This window comes from Gallus gallus, chromosome 21 (genome assembly GCF_016699485.2).
Source record: "Gallus gallus isolate bGalGal1 chromosome 21, bGalGal1.mat.broiler.GRCg7b, whole genome shotgun sequence".
Classification (NCBI taxonomy): Eukaryota; Metazoa; Chordata; class Aves; order Galliformes; family Phasianidae; genus Gallus; species Gallus gallus.
This window is the reverse complement of record NC_052552.1, coordinates 6,669,693-6,691,880: the sequence shown is the minus strand read 5'-3', so window position 1 is coordinate 6,691,880 and position 22,188 is coordinate 6,669,693. Positions and strand designations below refer to the sequence as shown.

Below are 22,188 nucleotides of genomic sequence, written 5' to 3'. Positions count from 1 at the left end.
CAACCACTTCTCTGCACCCGAGGAAGCACAGGAACAGCTCTAATCACAATCCATTATGGAAATGTATCCCTTCAGACATCTCAGCCATCAGTGACTGCATGGACACGGACATGCGTACTCTCTGTGCACGTATTTTCTTACTGCTGCCCCACACAGTTTGAACTCAGACTGCCTAAACTTTTCCTATGAGCCACTTGATTTCACCACAATAAAATTCACCATCAGACGTGAGTGCTAGGGGAGCACTGCTGCTTAGCAGTGATGAGATGTGATTCAAAACAAAGCAGCAATACAGGGCTAAATACATAGAAATGCAGCATCTGAGAGCATTATTTCATCTACCCGTTCTCCAGCTGCTTGCCATGGTTATCCATTTTAATTACCCTGCTCTAAACCTTAGCAAGGACAAGCCGGTACCCGGGAAGCTCCGGGAACAGTGATCCTTCTGCAACTGGATAACATTCAAATCCAGGCTGGGAGCACCAGATCCAGAGGCAGTTACCATCTGGGAGATGAAACAAGCAGTTGCCTGAAGCAGTTTTATCTGAGGAAAGTCTATTCTGTCTGATACCATATCTGGCCTGAACGCTCCTCCTCAGACCCTTACGAATGTGCCTACATCTTAGAGTTGAGCTGGCACTGTATGGGTGAAGCCTGTTCTACCAGCGGGACAGCAGCTGTGCACAGCACTTTGGATTACAGAGCTTCCAGGCACCGATGTCACATCAAGATTTTTATCTTCCTCCTCCCCTTTTAATCACATTAAATGGCTTGTCAAAAGGCAAACACTGACAAATGCACTGCAAAGCAGAAATCTCAACGTGCACATTTAAATGTACATCTACGTATTAAAAATAAATATATAGATACAAAAATATTTACATCCATTAAAGCATTTGAAATAATTAAAAACGCACTAAAATGCTTGTATTACTCGGAAGCGCACCCAGGTGGAAATGGAAATGCATCCCAAAAGGATGTGTGGTGAGGGTGGGATGCCAACGCGAGGTGAGAAATCATTCCTCTCCAACACAAATAGCGCTCAGCTGCACTGAACACTCAAGAAAAGCATCGGTTTCTATGTGCAGAATACAAACCCCTTGAAGAAATCCTGCTTGCTCAGCTTTCCGGACTGCACCAACTGATGTAATAACTGGCCCATGTGATCCCTGGTGATCTGACTCCTCTCCAGCGTCGACTCCACTCCCACTCGCACAAACACAGGCAGCAGGCTCTGGGCGCTCAGCTCCTCCACGCACTGCATCGCCTCCTGTTTTGAACAACACGCAGCGTCATCTGCCTGAACTGCGAACATCAAAAGATAGCAAAGCGAAACAAAAAGCACCGCAGGATGACGTCTGCCGCCAGTTCAGGGTGTGCTGCTCAGCAGCTGGCACGTGGCATGGGGGTTGTTCTAATGGCAGCTCAGGAGATCACTGCCTTTCGGTTCTACTTCCGAAATAAACATACAGTGAAGCCAAACCGGGCTGTGGAACCTCATCACAAATCGCCGCTGAAATGACAATCAGGAATCAAAAAAAAGATCAAAACGACACCACGCGAGCAACAGAACTTTTAAAATACACACTCATACTCCAGGGCACTGCTTGGCAGCTAAGTGTAGGGACAGAAGTTGTCTTCTGGATGTCACCAAAATCCCTACTGTTCCGTAACATATCAAGCCAAGTCCAAAAGAGGACACCAGGTTGGCTTCACTACTAACTGGGCTGGCTGAGCAGAAATGCCTACGTTAGAACAACACGCTGTACAAAAAAGCAGAAAACATGGGTAATGTTAAGGGGGAAATTTCTTCTGTATAAAGCTTCCACTCTCTGGCATGTACATTTTGCAACCTATGCAAATAAAACAGTCTTTAATATAGACTGCCATAGCTCTACTCCTTAGCCAAGTGCTCCATTAGCACGAGAGCTCGCCTATTAATGTGACACAAAGCTGCATCTGTCAGAACCTTTGTCACCACATTTGAAGGGCGCTGAGAATCCAAAGTTACCACGTAACCCCTTACTGCAAATGAGCTGCCTCAATCTGATGTACTTTGGAACCAGATGTACACGTGTGGACCCCAAACAAATTGTAAGGATATTCCCCTTCCTGATTTTAATTAGAAACACTAAGAAATGCAAACAGCAATTCTGTTTTAAGGGTGCCAAGCTCGGAATGCCCCTAGCACTGTCATTGCAAACTTTGCACGTTTTCAAATTTTATTTCAGCAGAAGATCAAACCAATCAGCTCTGCAGTGAATGTACCCCTTCCTGCAAACTCCCTGGACAGGCTAAAAATCTATTTGCATGGGAAACAAAATTGCAACTTTTAACTAGGAAGTGATGACAGCTACTCAGTAATCTTCGGCGTTTATTAAAAATACTCTGGAGTGGTTTGTTCAATATTTAGTATTGCTTTATCTGCCTCCAGATCAGAACAGCACATGCTTTGATAACTAAATGAAAACCTCAGTTTGTTTTCCCACTAGCTCTTCTGCTTCCAAAACTGCTGTTAATATGGAGCTGCTCAGTGATTCGTGACAGATATACATGCATCTTGCTGCTCACAACACACAAACTGGCCCATTTTCCCTGCTACTGGTAAGGCAGGAAACACCCATGGAGCTGCTGCCACCCAAATGTCACCAGGTCCCACTGCTGCTGTGACCCCTGGGAGAGCTGAGTACCATTGTTTCTGCAGAGGCCCCACAGCTGCAGACCCTTCTGCTAAGCAAGGATCTCACATTGCTCACCTTAAAATCATTAATATGCAAGAACTCGTCAATGATAGATTTGCATTTTCTCTCAATTTCCTCTTCTGATAGCAAAGGCTTCTCTTGAACTGGAGCTGGAGGAGCCTCTGGCTTGGCTGGTGGAAGCAGAAAAACAGCATTTGGGAAAGGAAAATCAGAACTGTTTCCAAAGATGACAGTTTGAAAACAGAAGTCACAGAGCTAACCCTGCTGGCTGGGCAGCCACAGTACACAGCAAGCTTTACTGTGATAACCAAAACAAAGATGATTTACAAGCAGGAATGTGAGGGCTGTGCAGGGTGTGCTTCAGCCTTCAGGTTTGCCATCAGGCACACATCACTTCTTCCTTGGTTATGTTCTCCCCTCTACAAATACCCAGTAACTCTGTAAATCAACCTTACTGCAGAAACTATGTAGTGACACGGGATGCAACACCTTCAAAGCACGCTATCTGCATAGATTAGGTATTAGGTAAGATTAGGTAGTATTAGGTATGCCGTACCTTTAAAACATGCTGTGAGTAACATTCCCAAACCCCCAAACCTTCCAGAGCAGTTAGTGTGTGCTGTGCTGTGGGGGTCAAGTACTCCTCCTCACAATTCCTACTGCAATAGCAGTTTATGGATGCTTTGCATGCAAGAAGCAAAACCTGGTACTTATTGCAAAAGCTGTGTCCACTGGGAATGTTGTCTGAAATGTCCTCAGTACATCCTCGCTAGCAAATCAGAATCAAAAAGTGGGAGCTGCAGCTCTGACAAGGTGACAGGTCACCCCAGTGGGTGCTAGCACCATGCTGCATTGGGTCCTGCAAGGAACCAGGGCTGGCAACAAACAGATCTAAAAGCTCCACTTGGGGATTTCTGCCTTGGGAACAAGCAGTTCCCTCCTCTGCTCAAGCCTGGAGAGGAGCCTACACCCTAGGGAAAGCCTATGGGCTGGACCTGTGCTTGGTTTTATCCTCTGGTTGTGCCAACTCTGTAATCAGCTGGGGATGAACAACCAACAAATTCAAAGGCATCCCTCTCTACTCTGCCCTCATGAGGCCCCATCTGGAGTACTGTGTCCAGGTCTGAAGCCCCCAGTACAAGAAAGACAGAAAGCTGTTGGAGAGGGTCCAGAGGAGGGCCACAAAGATGATCGGGGGGCTGCAGCACCTCCCCTATGAAGATAGGCTGAAGGAGCTGGGTTTGTTCAGCCTGGAGAAGAGAAGGCTGCGGGGTGACCTCATTGCAGCCTTCCAGGACCTAAAGGGAGCCTATAAACAAGGAGGGGAGTCAACTCTTTGAAAGGGGAGATAACGGCAGGATATGAGGAAATTGTCTGAAGTTGAAGGAGGGCAGATTGAGGTTGGATGCCAGGGGGAAGTTCTTCACTCTGAGAGTGGCGAGGTGCTGGAACAGCTGCCCAGGGAGGCTGTGGATGCCCCGTCCATCCCTGGAGGTGTGCAAGGCCAGGCTGGATGGGGCTGTGGGCAGCCTGGGCTGGTATTAAACGTGGAAGTCGGTGGCCCTGCCTGTGGCAGGGGGGGTTGAAGATTCATGATCCTTGAGGTCCCTTCCAACCCAGACCATTCTGTGATTCTGTGATAGGCAAATCTCCCATAAGTAATCAAGGAGGCCCCTCCAAGCACACAACACAGCGTATGCTGATTCTGCTCAAGCCTTGCCTCTGCGACTAATCACAGGAGACAAGATACACTGAAAAGATGCTCCTTAACACCGATTTTGGGGACCTGTATCCCAGAAACAGATGGTAGCAGCAACAGGGTACCAGCAGGAAGGACAACACCATGTGCCGGTGCTCTACTGCTCCCTGCAGCCTTCAGCTCCAAGGAAACCCAAAGAGGAGCTGGTGGCAGAAGACGACACTAAAACTTGTATGCATCAGTTGTGTTACAAACCTCTGGGAGGTTCTCAGCTATCACAGCTCAACAGCATGTCATTGTGGGCCAAATATTCACACCACAGCACAGACACCTGTCACTTCTACTTACAAACTCTCCCATGAACCTTTCCATGCATTCAGCAAGATCCCCTGAGTATGGGAGAGCCGCTTACCAGACTCCTTGGCTTTGCTCCTCTCTGCCTCTGTGCTGTTCCTGTCCATCTCCATGCCACCTGTTAGCTGCTTCACCGTTTCCAGCATCTCTCTCCGCTGCTCCTCCTGCGCCTGATTGTCGAGCAGCAGCTCCTTACTGCTGCTGCCCCGGAGGAAGGTGTTGGGGCGGGACAGGGAAGGTGGGAGAGGTTTATCATTCTTCTCCCTGCCCGTGCTCCCACGACTGCAGAACAAAAACACATGCACTTGAAGGTCACAGCATGAGTAACCCCAGCTCGCGGTCCTGGTAATGATAGATCCTCAATCCAACAGGACTGCTGTCTCAACTTTTCACAGCTGTAGCTCCACTGATTATAACCACAAGTCTCAGAGATGCATGAACACACCCAGCGCACACGGAGGGCAGGCAGAGCCAGAGAACCCATGGAAAAGCACTGAAGTCATTACAGCACCCATTTTAAATGTGCAGTGGTGAAGTCTGTGATGTAAAGGCACTGTCTCACTGTAAAGTGGTGGTGTATTTTTACTCATTTACTGAAAAACGGCCTCAAACAGAGCCAAAACGGAACAGCCTCCAGGTAATGAGAGCTGTATGTGAAGGAGGAGGGAATGCAACCAAGAAATCAATGCAACAGCATACTGGCTGGTGTGTACTGCAAGGAAGAGCTAATGACACTTCAAATGAACTGCACATTTATAAAGTATGTCCCAAGGTAATACATTATTAAGGATTAATTCATGTTCCATGATACAGGCTGGAGTGGCTGCAGTCCCAGTGAAATCAGGTGCATGAGAACTGCACGGCCTCGTGTATGCATGAAGCAGGGGCATGGGCAGGCTCGGTCACAGCTGGTGGGAAGGGACTAGGGACAGCCAGAGAGCTCTGAGAGCCTTGCTACATCTGTGTAAGGCTTTAAGCATGTTTGTTGGATCAACAAATCCAGTGACCTGGCTGAACACATGACCACTGAGTTCAACTTCTGTACCTGTTTATTGCAAACGCTTTATCTGAACATTTCTGACTGCGTTACGAACCGCTGACACACGTGTCCTTTAGAAAGGGTGACTGCAACGTGGAAGCTAAAACATTCATAACTTCTTTAAAATTTAATACCACTTGCCTCTCGTATAATACTATGAAAGATGAATGAATTTTAAGTTAGCTCAAAGTACACATGGGGAAAAATGACCCCACCATTCCTGGAAGCTTCGTGAAACTCTCATTGTTCTGTGTGCTTCCAGAAACTAGAGCAGTGAACGAGAAGGGCAAGCATAAGGGAAACCTCATTGGCAGAGCAAACCTTACCTCGTTAAGGCCCTGCGAGAATCTAGTTCTGAGGATGCAGATGAGGCAGATACAGATGAGACTGGAGGCTGCAGTGCGGAAAATCTGTTCAAACTAGTGGCACTTGGTCGTAAGGAGTCTGGGAGACCACAAAGACAACACAGAGAAGAGGAAAGGCAAGGTCAGTAGCTGCCGACACCTCAGCATCACAAAGGCATTTAAGCAGCCTGTTTTCAGAGAGATGGGGAGGGAACCAGTGGGAAAGGGCAGCTCCTGCTCCACTTATCCTTTGCCTTTGGAGGCAAAGCAGGGGGACGCACCTGCTTAGTGCTAATTAGTGCTGGTGGAGTCTTCTCCATCTGATTGCTTATAAAACACCCCAAAACAACACTCCCACCCTAAAGAAACACATAAATAAATAAAAACGAAAGGAGGGATTCTTCTCTCAGGGCAAGAAACAATGAGACTGTGCTATTTGTCACAAGCAGCAGTGCGCACGCGGAGCGGCAGAGGTGCTAACCCACTGTCACCAGTCCCTCTGCTGCTTGAAGCTGCACAGAGGAGAGGCTGTAAGAAACTCCTGTTGTGACAGGATCGGCACAGACACCCTGAGCTGTGCTCAACTCAGAGCCCCTGTGAACATCTCTCTTGCACCACTCAACATCAGACCCAAGTGCAGCACAATTTCCTCTTCAGAGCTAAATGGGCAGTTATCTTGAGGGAGATCACACAGCACGCATGGGACAGCGGGGGACTGGGGCTACACAGCATGGGTTCATGAAAGGCAGATCCTGCCCGACCAACCTTCTATGGTGGAGTGACCCGCCTGGTAGATGAGAGAAGGGCTGCTGACGTAGTCTACCTAGACTACAGCATTCTCCTGGGGAAGCTGCAGCCCATGGCTGGGACAGGTACACTCTCTGCCAGGTAAAGAGCTGGCTGAGGGCCAGGCCCACAGAGTGGCAATGAATAGTTACATCCAGCTGATGGCTGGGCACAGGTCGGTATTGGAGCTGGGGGAATGGAGCTGTGAGGGGTCTGGTGCATAGTCCTAAAGAGAGTGGCTGAGGGAGCTGAGATGCGTAAGTCTGGAGGAGGCTCAGGGGAGACCTCACCACTCACCACAGCCTCCTTTCTGGAGATGTAGAGAGGTGGGGTCGGCCTCTGCTGCACCTAACTAGTGATAGAACAGGAGGCAATGGCCTCAAGTTGCACCAGCGGAGGTTCAGGTTGGATGTTAGGAAAAACAACTTCTCTGAAAGAGTGGTCAGGGGCTGGGACGGGCTGCCCAGGGATGCAATTGAATCATTGTCCCCAGAAGTGTTCAAGAAACGTCTAGATGTTGTACTGAGGGACGTGGTTTAGTGGGAAAATATTGGTGCTAGGTGAATGGTTGGATTGTATGGTCTTAGAGGTCTTTTCCAACCTTGGTGATTCTACCATATTTAGATTCTAAGACATTCTGAAGGTGTTCTCTGACAGCTGGTAGAAAGGCAGAGGGTGAGGATGTGTCCCTACTTACCCATCTCGCTTGCCTTTGCTCCACCACTGCTGCCTTTTCCCCAGCTGCCCAACTGGGCTTTAGGCACAAGCTGAATCTTCTCATCTATTGTGGGCTGTAAAACACATCAGGATATATGGTTACAGGGGAACATTTTGCTTCTTGTTTATAGATGGAGTATTTACTTTATGAAAGTGTCCACCTTTTGAATACTGAAACACGCTTAAATGCATTTTTGGAAGACTGATCTCTAGTCAAGAACAGAGGACGCAACCAACAAAGGTCATTACAAACAGCCTCTTCCCAAGTGTCAGTGAAAGACTCTCATAATGACCATGATCTTTATCTCTTTAGAAATTACGAAGTTCCATAAGGAGGAAAAAGTACCACATATCAGTACTTGGAAGATGTTCAGTTTGTTATGATGATTAAAACAGCTGTACAGTCCACTCCACACACCAGGAACATCCTTGGGGTGAATCCGCACAGTAGTAGGATTCAAAGGGCTAAAAACAACAATACGCTGCAGAATTTGGAGGGAACAGCAGTGTCTGACAAGAAGAGAACACTGATTTTACAGTGCTCAGTAGGTGAATTTATTGATGAAGAGGTCATGATCCTGAAGATCTCTTTGTGCGAACTCTTCTCACCTTCTAACAGTGCAGCAGTTGGGGACCTCGGTCTATTTGTATTGCACTTGCATTAAACAGAGCAGAAGGACTTTTCCCAGGAGAGCTGTAAGCCCAGATAAAAGCAGGCTGAATTGCTCTTCTAAATTAAGTTTTGAAGACTGTTTTATGACTTTCACAAGAAACAAACTGAGCTTGATCTGCAGAAGGGCTATAGTCTGTCCAGGTTCTGCTTTACTGTTCTCTGAGCATCTGGACACTGAGGGAAAACTCAGGCACAGAGCCACTAATACAGGAACATCTGGGAAACACCCATTTATGTCAGAATTCTCCTTGGTGAGACAGACAAATGCAACCAGGTAAGACTTAGCACCTTGTTGCTCTGAATGAGTCCTGTGCTGGCACCTACCTTGGTGATTTTAAGAAACTTGGTAGGGTCCAGCACTCTGCTGTTCTTTGTCCCCTGCACAGTGTTCCATCCACCTTCATCAACCCGCTGGACACCTGCAGGCAACAAACACACTGCCTTCAGCTCCTCTCTGCCAGCCCCATGGTGCCCTGGGAGACTGTGGGTGATCATCTCCCAGTTCATAACGAGGAAGAAAAGAAGATGGCACGTTTTTGCTGAGTCTGACCACAGTTCTGTGCAGACAACACCAAGTTGGGAGGGATCATTGATCTGCCTGAGGGGAGAAGGGCACTACAGAGGGACCTGAATAGACTGGATCGATGGGCCAAGGTTAACTGTATGAGTTTCAATAGGACCAAGTGTTGGGTCCTTCTTTACAGAAAGGGTTGTTAAGCACTGGAATGGGCTTCCCGGGGAGGTGGTTGAGTCACCATCCCTGGATGTGTTTAACAACCATTTGGATGCGGTGCTCAGGGACACGATTTAGCAGAGGGTTATTAGTTATGGTAGTATGGTTGGGTTGTGGTTGGACTCAATGATCTTTAAGGTCTTTTCCAACCTGAGTGATTCTATGATTCTAAATCACCTCCTTCAGAACATTTCTTTGGATTAACATGACATATCTAAGTCTGCCTTGCTATTGTTAAAAAACAGTCAGAACATTAAAAAAAAAAAGTAGTATTTTTCAAGGCAGGTTCCTGTTTACAGAACAATTTCTCAGTCCACACTCATGCTGCTTCAGTATGGCTGCACATACTGTGTGTTAACAAGCTCAACAAAGGAGCAGAAGACATGCCTTGGCTAACCAAAGCCTGCACTCACTGCACAGATTTCAACAGTGCCAGAGACAGTCGAGGCACAGAACTATCCAAGCAGTTCCCTATCTTCTACTGACAACAATTTCAGGCTAGCAGAAACAAAGTCTGTGCGTATTTTCTTTATTCTCTGTTTTCACAGAAGGGACCACAACGCCTCAGAAACCAAGAAGGTTTGCCTGCTTTAGTCCTACGCCTTTAAAAGCATCAGTCACTTTACATTCATCTTCAGGCAGTGTCAACTCCAAGAGCTGGTAGCAATCTAAGGTGATGCTAAAACACTTTCTCATGCAGAGTTAACACCTCACAACTTTAAGTGCTAAAGACAACATGGTTACTCTTGAAATCAGATGCTATTCTCTTGAAATTAAATGCTGCTGTACACAGAAATGGATGGCAAATCTGGCTCCCGGATAGGAACTTGTTAGAACAGACTTCTGGCATGGCTTGCATGAACATGAAACCCAAGCACTACTAGCCTGTGATGCTTTTTTTTTTTTTTTTTTAACCAAGGGAGTTGTCCAAAACACACCCAATCCATGGTGCATCTGTTCCTCTTCCAACCTCAGCTATGATACGGCCCCAAATCCCTTTGCTCACTGCATTTTGGAAAAAAAAAAAAGGACTTATTTATTTTCTATAGGATTCTGGCTGTGGTCACTGGATGTGAAATGAGTGAAGTGAAAAACCTGACATTTATTTTACCTGGTCTCCTCTTCTCTTTGGTCATGAGTTGTTGGACCTTCCTCTGTTCTTCCTGCTCTTCTATCTTGGCTTCTTTATGAATCTGCTCAATAGTCTTTGGGCCTTGGTCTGCTCTCCGTGAAACCCAGTTGCACTGAGAGAGAAACAAACGTGCTTGTGACATTTCTGGGAGTGAAGCATCGTAAACGGCTTATTTTGAGCACACTGAATGAGGCCTAAACCTCCCTAAACCTTGTGACGTGTTAGTGAGGCTGCACTCCAAGGGACTGTGGGAAGTTCTGCGGAGTTGGCTCATGCTGCTGACATGGTTATCCCAGCACCAGGGTCAGAGCTGTACACTCCGTCACATTGGCTGTAGCGTGTCTATTGGATTGAAGGCTGCAGTGAAGACCTAACTGTGAGGAGGCACGACTGAATTCCAGACATTTTAAACCCCTAGCAACTTGCACATTTCCAGATTTCCAGTCTTTCTGGGTTAAGAGGAAAGAGACGGGCTAGAGGGAGGGTGCTGTGGTTCTCTCCCTGCTTACTACTGGCACCGTTCATTGGAGTTCTTCCTTCAAGGCTGAGGAAAAAATATGAACATCTGAAAATACAGAAGTGACAGAGCCTTGGAACCGGCTGCCTGGAGAGGTGGTGGAGTCTCTTTCTCTGGAGATATTCAAGACTCACCCAGAAGCCCTCCTGAGCAACCTGCTATAGGGAACCCTATGCTGAGAAGCCCTCTTCACTGAGAGCCCAGGTATAACACTTAGGCTCTGTTCAAAACCCTTGCTTGATTACAACACGGGCAGATCCCCGTTTGCTCCACGCCTGCACCAAATGGTCTCCAGTTTGTCATTTCTGCAGCTTAGTTAGCTGAACCAGAACAGCCAGCATTAGTAAAGTATTACACCTGTCTGCCAGCCTCGCCCTTTACTAAGACAAAAAAGACAATCCTTACTGAACAGCCAAACTCTTGAATGACAAAGGGTACAGATCTCACCCTGTAAATACTGTATTGCCTGATCTCATGTGAGGGCAGTTCCAGCAAGAGAACGTGCTCTGTTACTTGTTGGGTTGGTACCTACCAGCCTTAGGTCTATCACATCCTGCAGCATGAACCGAATCCTTGAAGACGTTTTCCTCTCTTTCACAATCTTCTCCATCTGATTAAAATACTGGTCCATGCGAGGCTACACAAGAGAAGCGTCATCAGTGTACGTTGGAAGAAAATAAAAAACACCCCCTCTGTTGGGACGCAGCGGGTTTGGATTGCAGCACCTCTGTGCCAGCAGCACAGCTGGGACCCGGCCTGCTCCTCGGGGTGTGTTCAACACAAAACCCCTGCACTGTTCTGTTGCTTTACACCTCCCCAACCCGTCCCAGTTGGGGTCAACAGGCAAAGAGAGAGCAGACGCACAGCATGAAGCTGTTTCACAGGCAGAGCTGTAGTTCAGAATCCCACAAGTGTTACATGCCATCTTATGGCTTTTCTTCCACAAAGTCACAAAGTGAAGAAGCCAAATCTTCACTAAGACAAAGCGGCGTCACAAAGCCTTTGCTAGGTCTGGATTTGGCCTGCCAGGCTCCACAAAGCCTTCTGTTCCTCTATGGTAGCTGCAGTTGTTTTAAAACGTGTAAAGGCAGTTTTATAAAATGTTTCCCCTTCCCCTCATCAAAAACCTGCTGAGTCCTTTTCCTTACACCTACACAAACAGGAAAAACTCTACTAAAATTTGGTTCCAACCTTGCTCTGGAAAGTTTCAGCCATTTGAGCAAAGGTTTCCAAAGACATGAATGACAGGAAAAATATCTGAAGTGGACTTGTCTCAGAACCTTTAATTATAACTCACTGCCACTTCAGCTTCAATAGCAACGCGTAACACAGCATCTGCTCTGTGAAATGAGGGATTCTCGTTCAGTCCTGATAGCAAGAACAACCACAAGGACAGGACATGGGGCTGCAGCCCCAGCTGCACACCAAGGCCGCTGTTACGCCATTTCCATGCTAACAAAGGCTGAAGCAGCGTCCAGGATTCATGCAGCATGACCTCAGATACTGCTCAGAAGTCAGACCCTGTTTTCTTCCCAAAGCACGTGGAGAAATTTGAATCCCTCTTTCTGGCACTTTCAAACCTGCACCAACAGTGCACACGCTGCTATTTCCTGATGCAAGGTATTCAGTCTGGGGGATGAGCAGCAAACTACACTGCTTCAGGTAATGCCCCACACAGCAGTTTGGGAAACAGCTTCTCCAAGGAGTCCCTGTGTGGATCAGGACTGACTTGCTGTGATCCCTGCAATCCGGCACTGTAAGAGCACTCCTCCCTCTGCAGAGCAGCTGAAAGCAATTAGCTCGGTTCATTTCCAGGGCTGAGTCTGACTGATTTCTGGCAAAAGCCTTCAGTGCTTTTTCATCCCAAGCTTTTGCAAAGGAGAAGCAGCCTGCCTGCGCCAATAGCAGCCCATGGAGTGCACGATGCTCTCTGCTAGATATACATTTATTGGAAAGTCAGCAGGAGGACACTGGAGCAGCAGAGTTGCAAAACAGCTGCTTTATTCCAGCACAGCTGGAGATGATGACACAGAATGAATGCACCCGCCAAGTTTCAGGTTTGGGCAGCTCACGAGGGTTTTTTTTTTTTAAATGTAACCCAAAACAATACATTTAATGGTAGATTTCTACAAACCCTCCATGGAAAAGAAATCGGTTTCGCCTTTTAGAAACAACATAATGTTTTAGGAACCCACAGCATACGTTGAGCACTTTAAGAATGTGAACTTGGATTAAACGCTTGGGAACAAGTTGCAACTGAAACCAGCTTTGCAAACGGCACAGAATCTATGAGCCAGGGGTAGGAGGCAGGAGCAAGGCCAGGCGGTGACGAAATGTGCACAGAAGAGTAGATGATTTCCTCGTGCCGTACAAAAAAAATCCAGAGGAAAAAAAGATCCTCAAACAAAAAAAACCCTACAGCCGTTTTTCCACCCCTGCCCACACAGCCTCATCTCTTGCTCCTGGCCCTGCCCTACCTTTGCTTTCTCAAAGTCCAGGTCCTTGCCAATGGTAGTCAGCAGACGACAAAGGCACTCGAGGGACTCCTCATCGTGGTTCTTTAGCAGCTTTACCACGCAGTCATGCATGATCGCCTCCGTCAGCATTTTCAGTTTGAAAAGCTCACCAATGAATTTTATATTCCCAATGGATCTCCGCCGGGCTTTGTCCTTGGCCTCTTCCAGCTCATCATGGAGCCGTGTCTTCTCCTCTGTCTGTAAAGCAAAAAAAACAGCTCTAAAAAGCATGTTCAAAGAGCACAGTACTCTTCCAAAGAGCCAGTTTTACAATCACAGTTGCTGTTGCTCCTGTTTACTCTTTTTCTCCTAAGAGACAAAAAGCGACTGCTCTGAACACCCATCAAGGCAAATATTTATTACATTCAGCCACAGTGACAGAATGAAAGTACTCTGATATTTCCCCCACATTGGCTGCAGCCTTCAAAAGAGATCCTTTTCTGAGGGCTCTCGAGTGTCTGTGGGGAAATATTCCACTTACAGTGGTAGCAGCTTCAAGTTCTTTCTGCTTCTTTTCAAAGACATCGTCGTCAGCTTTGTCCTTTTCAAATTCCTTCTGGCAGCGATTTAACAGCAACTTGCGGAAGTTTACTGTGCTCCCAGGTTTGTCTGCCATGGGCACTTTCAGCTGCAGTAAGAGGAAGCAAAACTTCAGCACAAGTACAGAGAAAGTCCACACACAAGCAAGATTTGCTGTAAGCCACCCATTACACTTTATTACGTACTCAGTGTTCAGCAGTGCGACTTTGCACGGCCGCGACCGTGCAAAGTTAAGCACCACACCATGATTTCCAGCATGATTTCCATATAGAAAGTCACACTCAAAATTTGGCTGGCACCACCTCTGCCCAGAGACAGATTACACTTCCATTCACTAAACCCTTTAAAAAGTCTCACTGCTTGAAAACACTGCTATTGCACATCAAAGACCCTGGGGCCACGCTCCTTCACGTCATGCCATGGAAATCATTGCTGGGGGAGGACGGGCTGCTTTGTCCCAAAGTCAGCGTCTGAAAGCTAGCCCAGCTCTGCACCTTGGGCTCCCCTTCCAAATGACAGGGAGAAAACAGACTTTCTAAATGTGATTCATAGCATCTCACAGCCAGGCACAGCAAAGTGCTCGGTGTCCTCCACTCCAAGCAGTGTGTCACTCCAAGCAAAGCTTGCCATGGCTAATGAACATAGAGGAAGAAATCCGCAGTGTAAATTCTTTAAGTTCAGAAATTTAACATTCAGTGCTGCTCTTGCCATGCTTATATGACTGCCTATCGGTGCGTGGGGATAAAGTGCAGAGCGCTCACCCCAAGGAATGATTCCCATTGGCCTTGGGCAGCTCTTACCGTCACGAGACACCTGCACATGTTTGCGTACGCCACTGAGAAGCTTGGCTCATCAATAGCCTTCTCAAAGACCAGGTCGATGACTCCTTTTAGCCTCTCTTCAGTATCTACCGTCAGGTCTGTGACTTGCTTCATAAGCTGATTGAACATCTGGGGAGTCAGCTTGTTCAAGATGCTTCGTACCTTGCGGAACAGCTCCTAAACAACAGACAAGCCTTGAAGAGCAGCACCAACCGAACAGGCACACGGTGGCTTTCGGGAATGAGCTAGGATGCATTTTTGAGGAGAATAGAGAAGAGGTGCTGTAGGAACTTTTGCAACGTTGAGGTACATGCAAACACTCATTTGTGTGCATTTCAGCTCCAGCCCCGAGCTAGCTGCCACAGCTGCCACATGGACTGCCACAGCTCAGGACCGCAGCACCGGGTTCTGGGAACATCCAAGCACTTTCTTTTCAAGCACAACCGAGGCACAAAGCCCTGCTGTCACCCAACTGAAATATTCTTCTTAGTTATCAATTCAGCTACAAAACATGAATTAACAGGGAGCGGGTATCTCCTCCCTCAGCCAGAGGCAATCAACTTTTTCCGTATTTAAGGCGTTAAGGAAAAAACTATCCTGATGATAATTAGGTCAACAAAGCTCCTGTTAGCCCTGAGGACAGAATCCCAGTATCCTCCAGGACTATCTCCACTTATCCGAGGAATTAGAAGCTTTACCACCAGGCAAATACCTCACCTACAGTGGCTGCCCCATGAAGGGAAGGAGGGGGAGAAGGACACAGAGAAAGCTTCAGAGAAAGCACGACTGCGCTGGGCAGCACGAGCTGGGGAACTCCCACAGAGGAACCTGAGTGTGGCTGATGCTCAGTACAGAAATGCAGTCTTAAAGGGGATGAAAAGCAAGTTCTGTGCTGAAGGCTTAAGGTTGTTTGCTGTAGAATGGAGTCAGAAACATTCAACAGCATTAGAAAAACAAGCCTGGATGAGAGGTAGTAGGTTGTCTGGTGTTCGCCATTTAAACTCTCCATGTACAGGACTGCCATTTAAACTCTAAGTCAAGAATAAACACATGAAAAGAAAAGATAAAGGCAGAGGAAAGCTGCAATTCAGAGTGGAATTCATTGCCCTTACACAACAGCCAAGGCAAACTAACCCCTCTCCTTGGTTATGGACAGCCATGCGTGGAGCAGTGCTGGCTACTCTCTCACCTGGGTTTTGACATTTTCGGGGTCCTCAGTTTGGTTCTCCCGTTTCAGGCTCGGCTTCCAGGCGTTCTCTGCCTTCTTCAGGTGGACATCCTCCTTCACACACACCGTGATAATCTTCCTGGGCTCCCTCCTCTGGCCCGGCTGAGATCTCCTCGGTCCAACATTCAACAACTAGGACAAAAACATTCCTTGTTATATCCCCTTTTAAACACAGGCCTTGAGAGCACTCCAGGGCACGTGACAGCGGGCGCTGAAGGCAGCAGGTCAGTCACCAGCACGTCCTGGGATGCTCAGGGCTCCCTCCGCACCACGCAGCGCTGCAGCTGCTTGCAGGGACCGCGTGTGCACTGAGCACACTTCTCTCAGCAGCCCTTCCCAAAACAGATGGGGCCGACTGCTGCCTACGGGGCCGCGCTCAGCACCTCTGCCGTGCCCAGATGCTACAGAAGCACTGTGGGACTGAACCCGGCCTCATGGAAACCAGGAACTGCGTCACCGAGGTATCGCTGCAAACAGGTACTGAAGGATTAGGTACGTCCTTACCGGTGCGTTTCAAACGTGTCATTTCAAGCAATTAGGCAGTGACTAATCAGCAGCTCTGCCAAAACACTCAGTCTTACTGGAGCTTCAGTAAGAGGCAAGAGAGCCATTTTAGGACAGGAATTATATAAAACGCAATGAACAGAGCACCGGTGTTGCTCCTGCACTGCAGAAACATGAATCCTAACAGCTATGGATTGAGCTCTGCAGCTTCACAGGAGAAAGAGACACGCACTGTCCATCCCCACATCAGTGTGAGAGCCACCAGCAGTGGGGAAGATTCCCACCAGCTGTGCCCACAAACTCCCCACCCATCATCTGGGAACTGCTAAGGACTAAACACATCACACTGAGGTTGTTTTTTCCCTGTGGTGCTCTCATTTCCGAACTCTTTTATTAGAAACCTCTTAACTTGATGTAAAAATTAGCGCAGAAAAATTCCATTATCAAAACCTGTTCTTTTCAACAGAAGTAACTAATCTCTTCATTGGCCAGCAGGAAGCTCTGTGCAAACCATTAAAGCACGTCTTTGTTCAGCAAAGCTACAGAGCCAGCGCTGCAGAGGCCCAACCATCTCCATTATTCTAACAGCTGCACTGAATGCACATGGGAAGTGACCTCAGATGTTGCCTCACATGCCACATAATGGCCCCAAACTCACTTTTGCACAACTGAAAACAAGAAACCCACCCTCTGTTAACTTCTATCTGTGATTGAACCGCGCAGCTCAGCGAGGTTGGGATGTTGTCAGAAGGCAACGGCCTTATGCCACAACACGCTCTGTAGGCACGGATGGAAGAGGGCTGCACACGCAGCCAGGTCCCATTGCACCCCACGGACATGGGGCTCCATGCAAAGCTTCCTGGGTGCACACCATGATTGGAACGGAGCCATACGAGAAACCAAGCTCCCAAGAATAGAGCAGTACAACAACGCAGCGCAGCTCCCCTTGGAGTCAGACACAAAGCAGCTGTGGGTCATTCTTGCAGCCCCTTCCATGCCCACCCATCCTCAGCAGGTGCACAGCTCTGTGCCTGCATCGCTTGGTGCCATCTGCAGCCACGGGCACTGCCCAGACAAGCACCATGCCACGAATGTGCAGCCATGGGACGAGGAAGCTTCCTTCCCACTGAAAAACCAGACAAAAAAAGGAACAGACAAGCAGCTGCCGCCAGCCAGACGCACCAGACCTCATTACACACCCCTGTGGCCACAGAAGGCTCAGGCTGGCCACGCACCCCAGGAGCACAAAGGCTTGGGCCAATCTCTGCCCCAAAAGAGAGACAAGCAGCAGCTGTCCCATGTCTCTCACACTGAGGTGCCCCTGACCCAAGGGACCACCAAGACACAGGGTGCAGCTCCTGAGCACACAGCTGCCCCGCAGGCACTGATCACATCTATCCAAACTGACGGCACACCTCGCAGAACATCAGCGTGGTGCAGGGGGAGATGCAGGCTGTCCTCACAGCTCTCTCCAATCTGTCTGCCTCTGACACCAGACCTCTACAGGCATTATTAAAACAAAGGCTTTAAGATTTTTTTTTTTTAATACGTGCAAATAAATTTGGTTCAAACTAGCTGAGTGTTAGTTTAGGTTTTAAAAGTGAACAGAGGCCTGCTTTGAGCGTGAGATGAAACATACGAAACACAAACTTTGAAGAGGAAGAGCTGCCTATTTTTTGTTCCAAATTTACAAAGCAGCAAATGGAAGAGGCACCGAGCTCACACCTGGCCTCCTGTTGCAGCCCAGTCCCCATAAACAGCAATTCCGTAACACTACAGCTTGTGCTGCACTCACATTTTCTGCCAAAGGCACTTAGCAGATACTGCTAATTAATCTATGTTACCTGTCCTCCAGATCAACAGGGGCAAAAAGGAGAGCAGACAGAGGCACGGGCAGAGATCCTGCTGAGGAGCAAAAGCCTCACACCTCCTACTCTCCATCTGCAGTAATGGTGTAACAGCATCCAAGAAATTATGGAGCTGCTGCTCCCTCAGGGACAGGTGGAAGCCAGGAACAGCTGCCCTCCAGGGGAGCACAGAGCCTGGCAATGCAGCTTCCCAGGAGCAGCAGCATCCTATGGGGAGCCCAGTCTGCCAGCAGGGATGTGCACAGCCGAGGGACTGAGGGACTGTGGCACCCAGCTCTACCTCTACTTCTTCCCTACAGCAAAAAGTGTTTCATTGCTGTGTGACAGCACTTCTGATCCGGTCTGAACTGATGTTTGTTACGGTCTGAAAACAGTCACACAAAACATTTAAAGGAAAAGAAGGGAGGAAAGACAAAGCCAAGGAAGCAAAATAAAAGATTTCCACGCGCCGTAAACTTGTTAGCACAGAGCTGCTCAATGTTATTTCGAGGGCAAGGAGCAGACGGTGGGCTGCGATGGCGTATGAGCATGGCCTCTGCAGAGGCGGGACGGCCAAGCGGGCAGACAGCGTACACACGGGCTTTGCCATGCGCCACGAGGTAATGGCTGCCTCTGCTTGGGCCAAAAAGCGCTCATCCTTCACACCAACACTGCAGGACAGCCGCTCGTCAAGCAATGTCCCCTTCCGGCCCTCCTCAAGAAGATGCAAAGAGAGGCGCTGCCCTTCGAGGCGCGGATGTAGGATGTATGTTATGTGCGGGATGCTCCAAATGGACGGGGCAAGCAGCACTTACCTTTTCTCCCCCTTTCCATAGGTCTGCAAAGTGCAGACCCCTCGTGGATCCCGCTCAGGCCAACGTCCCAGCATGCCCTCAGCTGGTGCTGTCCCACCCACCACTGAAGACTGCCTAGAGGGGTACAATGCAAGTCTTGTTTCTTTTTTTTTTTTTTTTTTTGGTTCTTTTAAAACAATGTTGCACCTTTTTGTAAAGCTTTCTGCTGGTGGTTCATTATCAACAGTGGGCATTAAGGGGAAAAAAAAACCACTCTACAAAAAGGTGCAAAGACGGGGAAAGAAGGGGGGATGAGGCTTACCCCTATTGGCAGGTTCCTCAGTGGTGGGTGAGGCGAGACCAAGAGAGGGCATGCTGGGGAACCGCACCGAGCCAGGGACGGCAATCCAGGGCCGCTCTGCACTTTGCAGGCCTGTGAAAAGAGAAAGAGCAACAGCGGTGTCACCGAGGTGCCACGCAGAAAGACGGACAGCGCCGGGCACAACCTGCAGCCCACTGCGGCATCACTGAACATGGCAAGCGATGGCGACCTCAAAGAGCAGCACTGCCTCGGGACTGCGCCGTGCTGTGAGACAAACCACGACATCGAAGCTACTCGAAGACAAGGACGTGTGCCCCAGCACCGAGGAACCAGCCAAAGACTGCTCCCAAACCAGAAACATTACAGCAACTCAAGGTCTGCAGTGCGACCACCGGGCTCGGCTCCGAAATTTGGAAATCTGCACATTCAGAAGTCAAGGTTATTTAGTGAAGGTCTTTGGAACCAGTGGTTTTGAATGGTAAGAGATGGATGCGCTATTAGATGCAACCAGGTAGATAAACTGAATGTATTTAGAGAGAGAGAGAGATGGAAGATGAGTGACGGCACATAAGGCAGCTCCGACCCAGCTGCAGCCCTGAGAACAACAACAGCACAGACAGAAAGGAGGAATTCAGAAGCAGGGTGAAAGGTTTGGGCAAAGCCAGGCAAAAGGCAAAGAAGAGAATGTGAAAGGAAAGCAGAGGAAAGGGCAGAAAAATGAGGAATGAAGTGACCGAAGTACGGTAACATTGCTGTATGAGGTACAGGCGCTTGCACACATGTGACTGACAAATCCACAGTATGGAAATACACTTCCACACCTCTCAAGAAGAAAAAGAGGAAGGAGACCAAGTCCATGTTAAGAGCAATACGTACCAGTTAAAAACATCCACAGTGTTTTGCCCATTTTCCTCAACTCTGACATACAAGAAAATATCTCCCTTGCATTCAAGCCAGACAAAACCAGAACCACTGGAATACTGGAAAACGCCCAAACATGTGAGGATGGACTCCATGAGTGCCAAGACCAGTTGTTAAATTAGCAAGCTGGGGAAAACTCACACTTCCAGGTACGTTTCTTCCACCGGACGGCTGCCTCCCAAAATCAGCGAAGGCTGGTGTGAAGTCCGGGCCTCGAGGCAGTATCCGAGGGTCCAGAGTTCTCAGGGGCAATTTGGGCTGGTTGACCTGTGTTGCAGAGCAGAGCAGACAAACACAGCCTCGTCAGTGGGTGCTGCAGCTACTGCAGCTCTACAGACTGCTAAACCATAATATTCATATTTAATATCCAAATGATGCTTTTAACAACCCAGGCAAGTTTTATGCACTCCCATTACTCTAAAAGCACGCTTAATGCCTTCCACAGGTGGCTACTGTGGAAATATGCGGTGCTCAGAAACATTTCAAAGCTGAACATGATTTAAGGAAGATAAAGCTATGCCAGCACAGGCCCATTCTGTGCACAGCAAATGCAGCAGTGCTGTTTCGGGATCCCAGAGCTGCCACCTTCCCTCAAACAAATCCCTGTGGTGTTAACACAAGAGACAGCTGGCCAAGCCCAGGCAGCCCAAGAGCAGACAGAGCAGTGAGAAGCCAGCACAGAAAACTAGTGGGTGGATGGAATCATTTTGGGAACAATGCTGTCTGTCACAATTTGGATGTGAAACTCGGAGTAGAAACATTTCTACACGTGAGAATCACCTACACCCTGAACTGTGCTTGAATCTTAAAACGAGCCTGCTGCGCTTACACCAAACTACACAGCTCTAACAGAGATGGGAACAGGGTCTTGCTGGCAGCCCTCCCAGATAACGAGAACTTCAATAAGCATATTAGTACAGATGTACCTTTCCCCCCCTGTACAAAGGCTGCTTATAATCACAAAGCTTTCTGAGAGCTAAGGTACTAATCATCGTGTATTAGACCTGCTCGTAAGTACCAACACAATTGTTTCAGAGGAAAACAACAGCTTGCCCACAAGCAGGGCTATGCTTCCCTAGCAGTGGAATTGAACTCTTAAAAGACAACGGCTCTCCTTTCGCTCTTGCTTTGCTAATATCCTTGGGTCTTAATGGCTGTAAGACAGCATTTTCAATTTTAAAACTACCCAGTATAACTTAATCCAGGATACAGACCATTAAGAATACCAGTGCTTCAGATTTTAAATCGTCTGCACCCATTCACTACTCAACAAATCTCGTGATGTGACACGAGCCAAGTATTCCCCCTTCCTGACAGAAGTCTTTGCCAAAAAAAGGTGAAGGACAAAGCATGCATCAGAGATCTGAATTCATTAAGAAAAGCCACGAAACCAAAGGGACTGCACGCACCTGTTTGATGGGCTCTCCTCTCACCTTGTCGAGAACCACATCGCTGATGGGAGGCAGCCCTTCTGGCTTCTGGATGCAGGCAGGCATGAACTGGAAGTCCAGCAGGAACTCCCGATCGTACTGCTTCTTCCCATCCGGGTCCAGGGGCTTCCACTGCTCTATAATGAGAGAAGCTGCTGAGATTCACAGGGAGCAAAACCTCCACTCTTGAAGACGCGTTTCTGTTAAATCCAAAGGGGAGAGTCAGCTAACGCTGTGTAGGAAGTTGGACTTGAATTTTAATTTTGAAGCCCGCCAGGCAGCGAGGAGAGGCACATACGTCATGTTAAAGGAACATAAACAACCGGGGGCACACAGCCAGCCCAGCGCCATACGGAACTAATAACCCACCCCAACTGGAGCCCACGTCATCTCACTTTACCCTTCACATCTGCAGGAGATGCCACCTTTGTGCTTCACGGATGCCAGGTAGCGTTGCTGTGCTTTGACCTGTCCATTCCTATCTGCTGTTAAGTATTTATTTCTTTATTTCAGTCCTTGATCGCTAGTTTTGGGTTCTCAGCACCCTGATCCCTGCAGGAGCCTCTTCT

The 22,188-nt window shown here is 48.2% G+C and overlaps 1 protein-coding gene across 33 annotated transcripts in view; it reads right to left on the bottom strand.

The window, feature by feature from the left end:
* The window catches only part of EIF4G3 (eukaryotic translation initiation factor 4 gamma 3), a 97,174-nt gene that overhangs the window by 10,568 nt on the left and 64,418 nt on the right, over positions 1-22,188 (bottom strand). For 25 of the 33 annotated variants that reach the window (XR_005841484.2, XM_015297265.4, XM_015297266.4 and 22 more), the window contains 15 exons: positions 21,599-21,756; positions 20,331-20,456; positions 19,269-19,379; positions 15,763-15,933; positions 14,553-14,750; positions 13,694-13,840; positions 13,174-13,410; positions 11,229-11,333; positions 10,159-10,291; positions 8,639-8,733; positions 7,622-7,715; positions 6,121-6,238; positions 4,814-5,037; positions 2,757-2,872; positions 1,098-1,270 (listed from right to left, as the gene is read on the bottom strand). Coding sequence is in view for 32 of the 33 variants with exons in the window: in XM_015297265.4 (XP_015152751.2) it covers positions 1,098-1,270; positions 2,757-2,872; positions 4,814-5,037; positions 6,121-6,238; positions 7,622-7,715; positions 8,639-8,733; positions 10,159-10,291; positions 11,229-11,333; positions 13,174-13,410; positions 13,694-13,840; positions 14,553-14,750; positions 15,763-15,933; positions 19,269-19,379; positions 20,331-20,456; positions 21,599-21,756 (2,206 nt within the window). In the remaining variant the exon portion in view is untranslated. The remainder of the gene's footprint in view (positions 1-1,097; positions 1,271-2,756; positions 2,873-4,813; positions 5,038-6,120; positions 6,239-7,621; positions 7,716-8,638; positions 8,734-10,158; positions 10,292-11,228; positions 11,334-13,173; positions 13,411-13,693; positions 13,841-14,552; positions 14,751-15,762; positions 15,934-19,268; positions 19,380-20,330; positions 20,457-21,598; positions 21,757-22,188) is intronic. The other 8 variants (XM_015297269.4, XM_040651443.2, XM_040651446.2 and 5 more) reach the window with 1 other exon arrangement.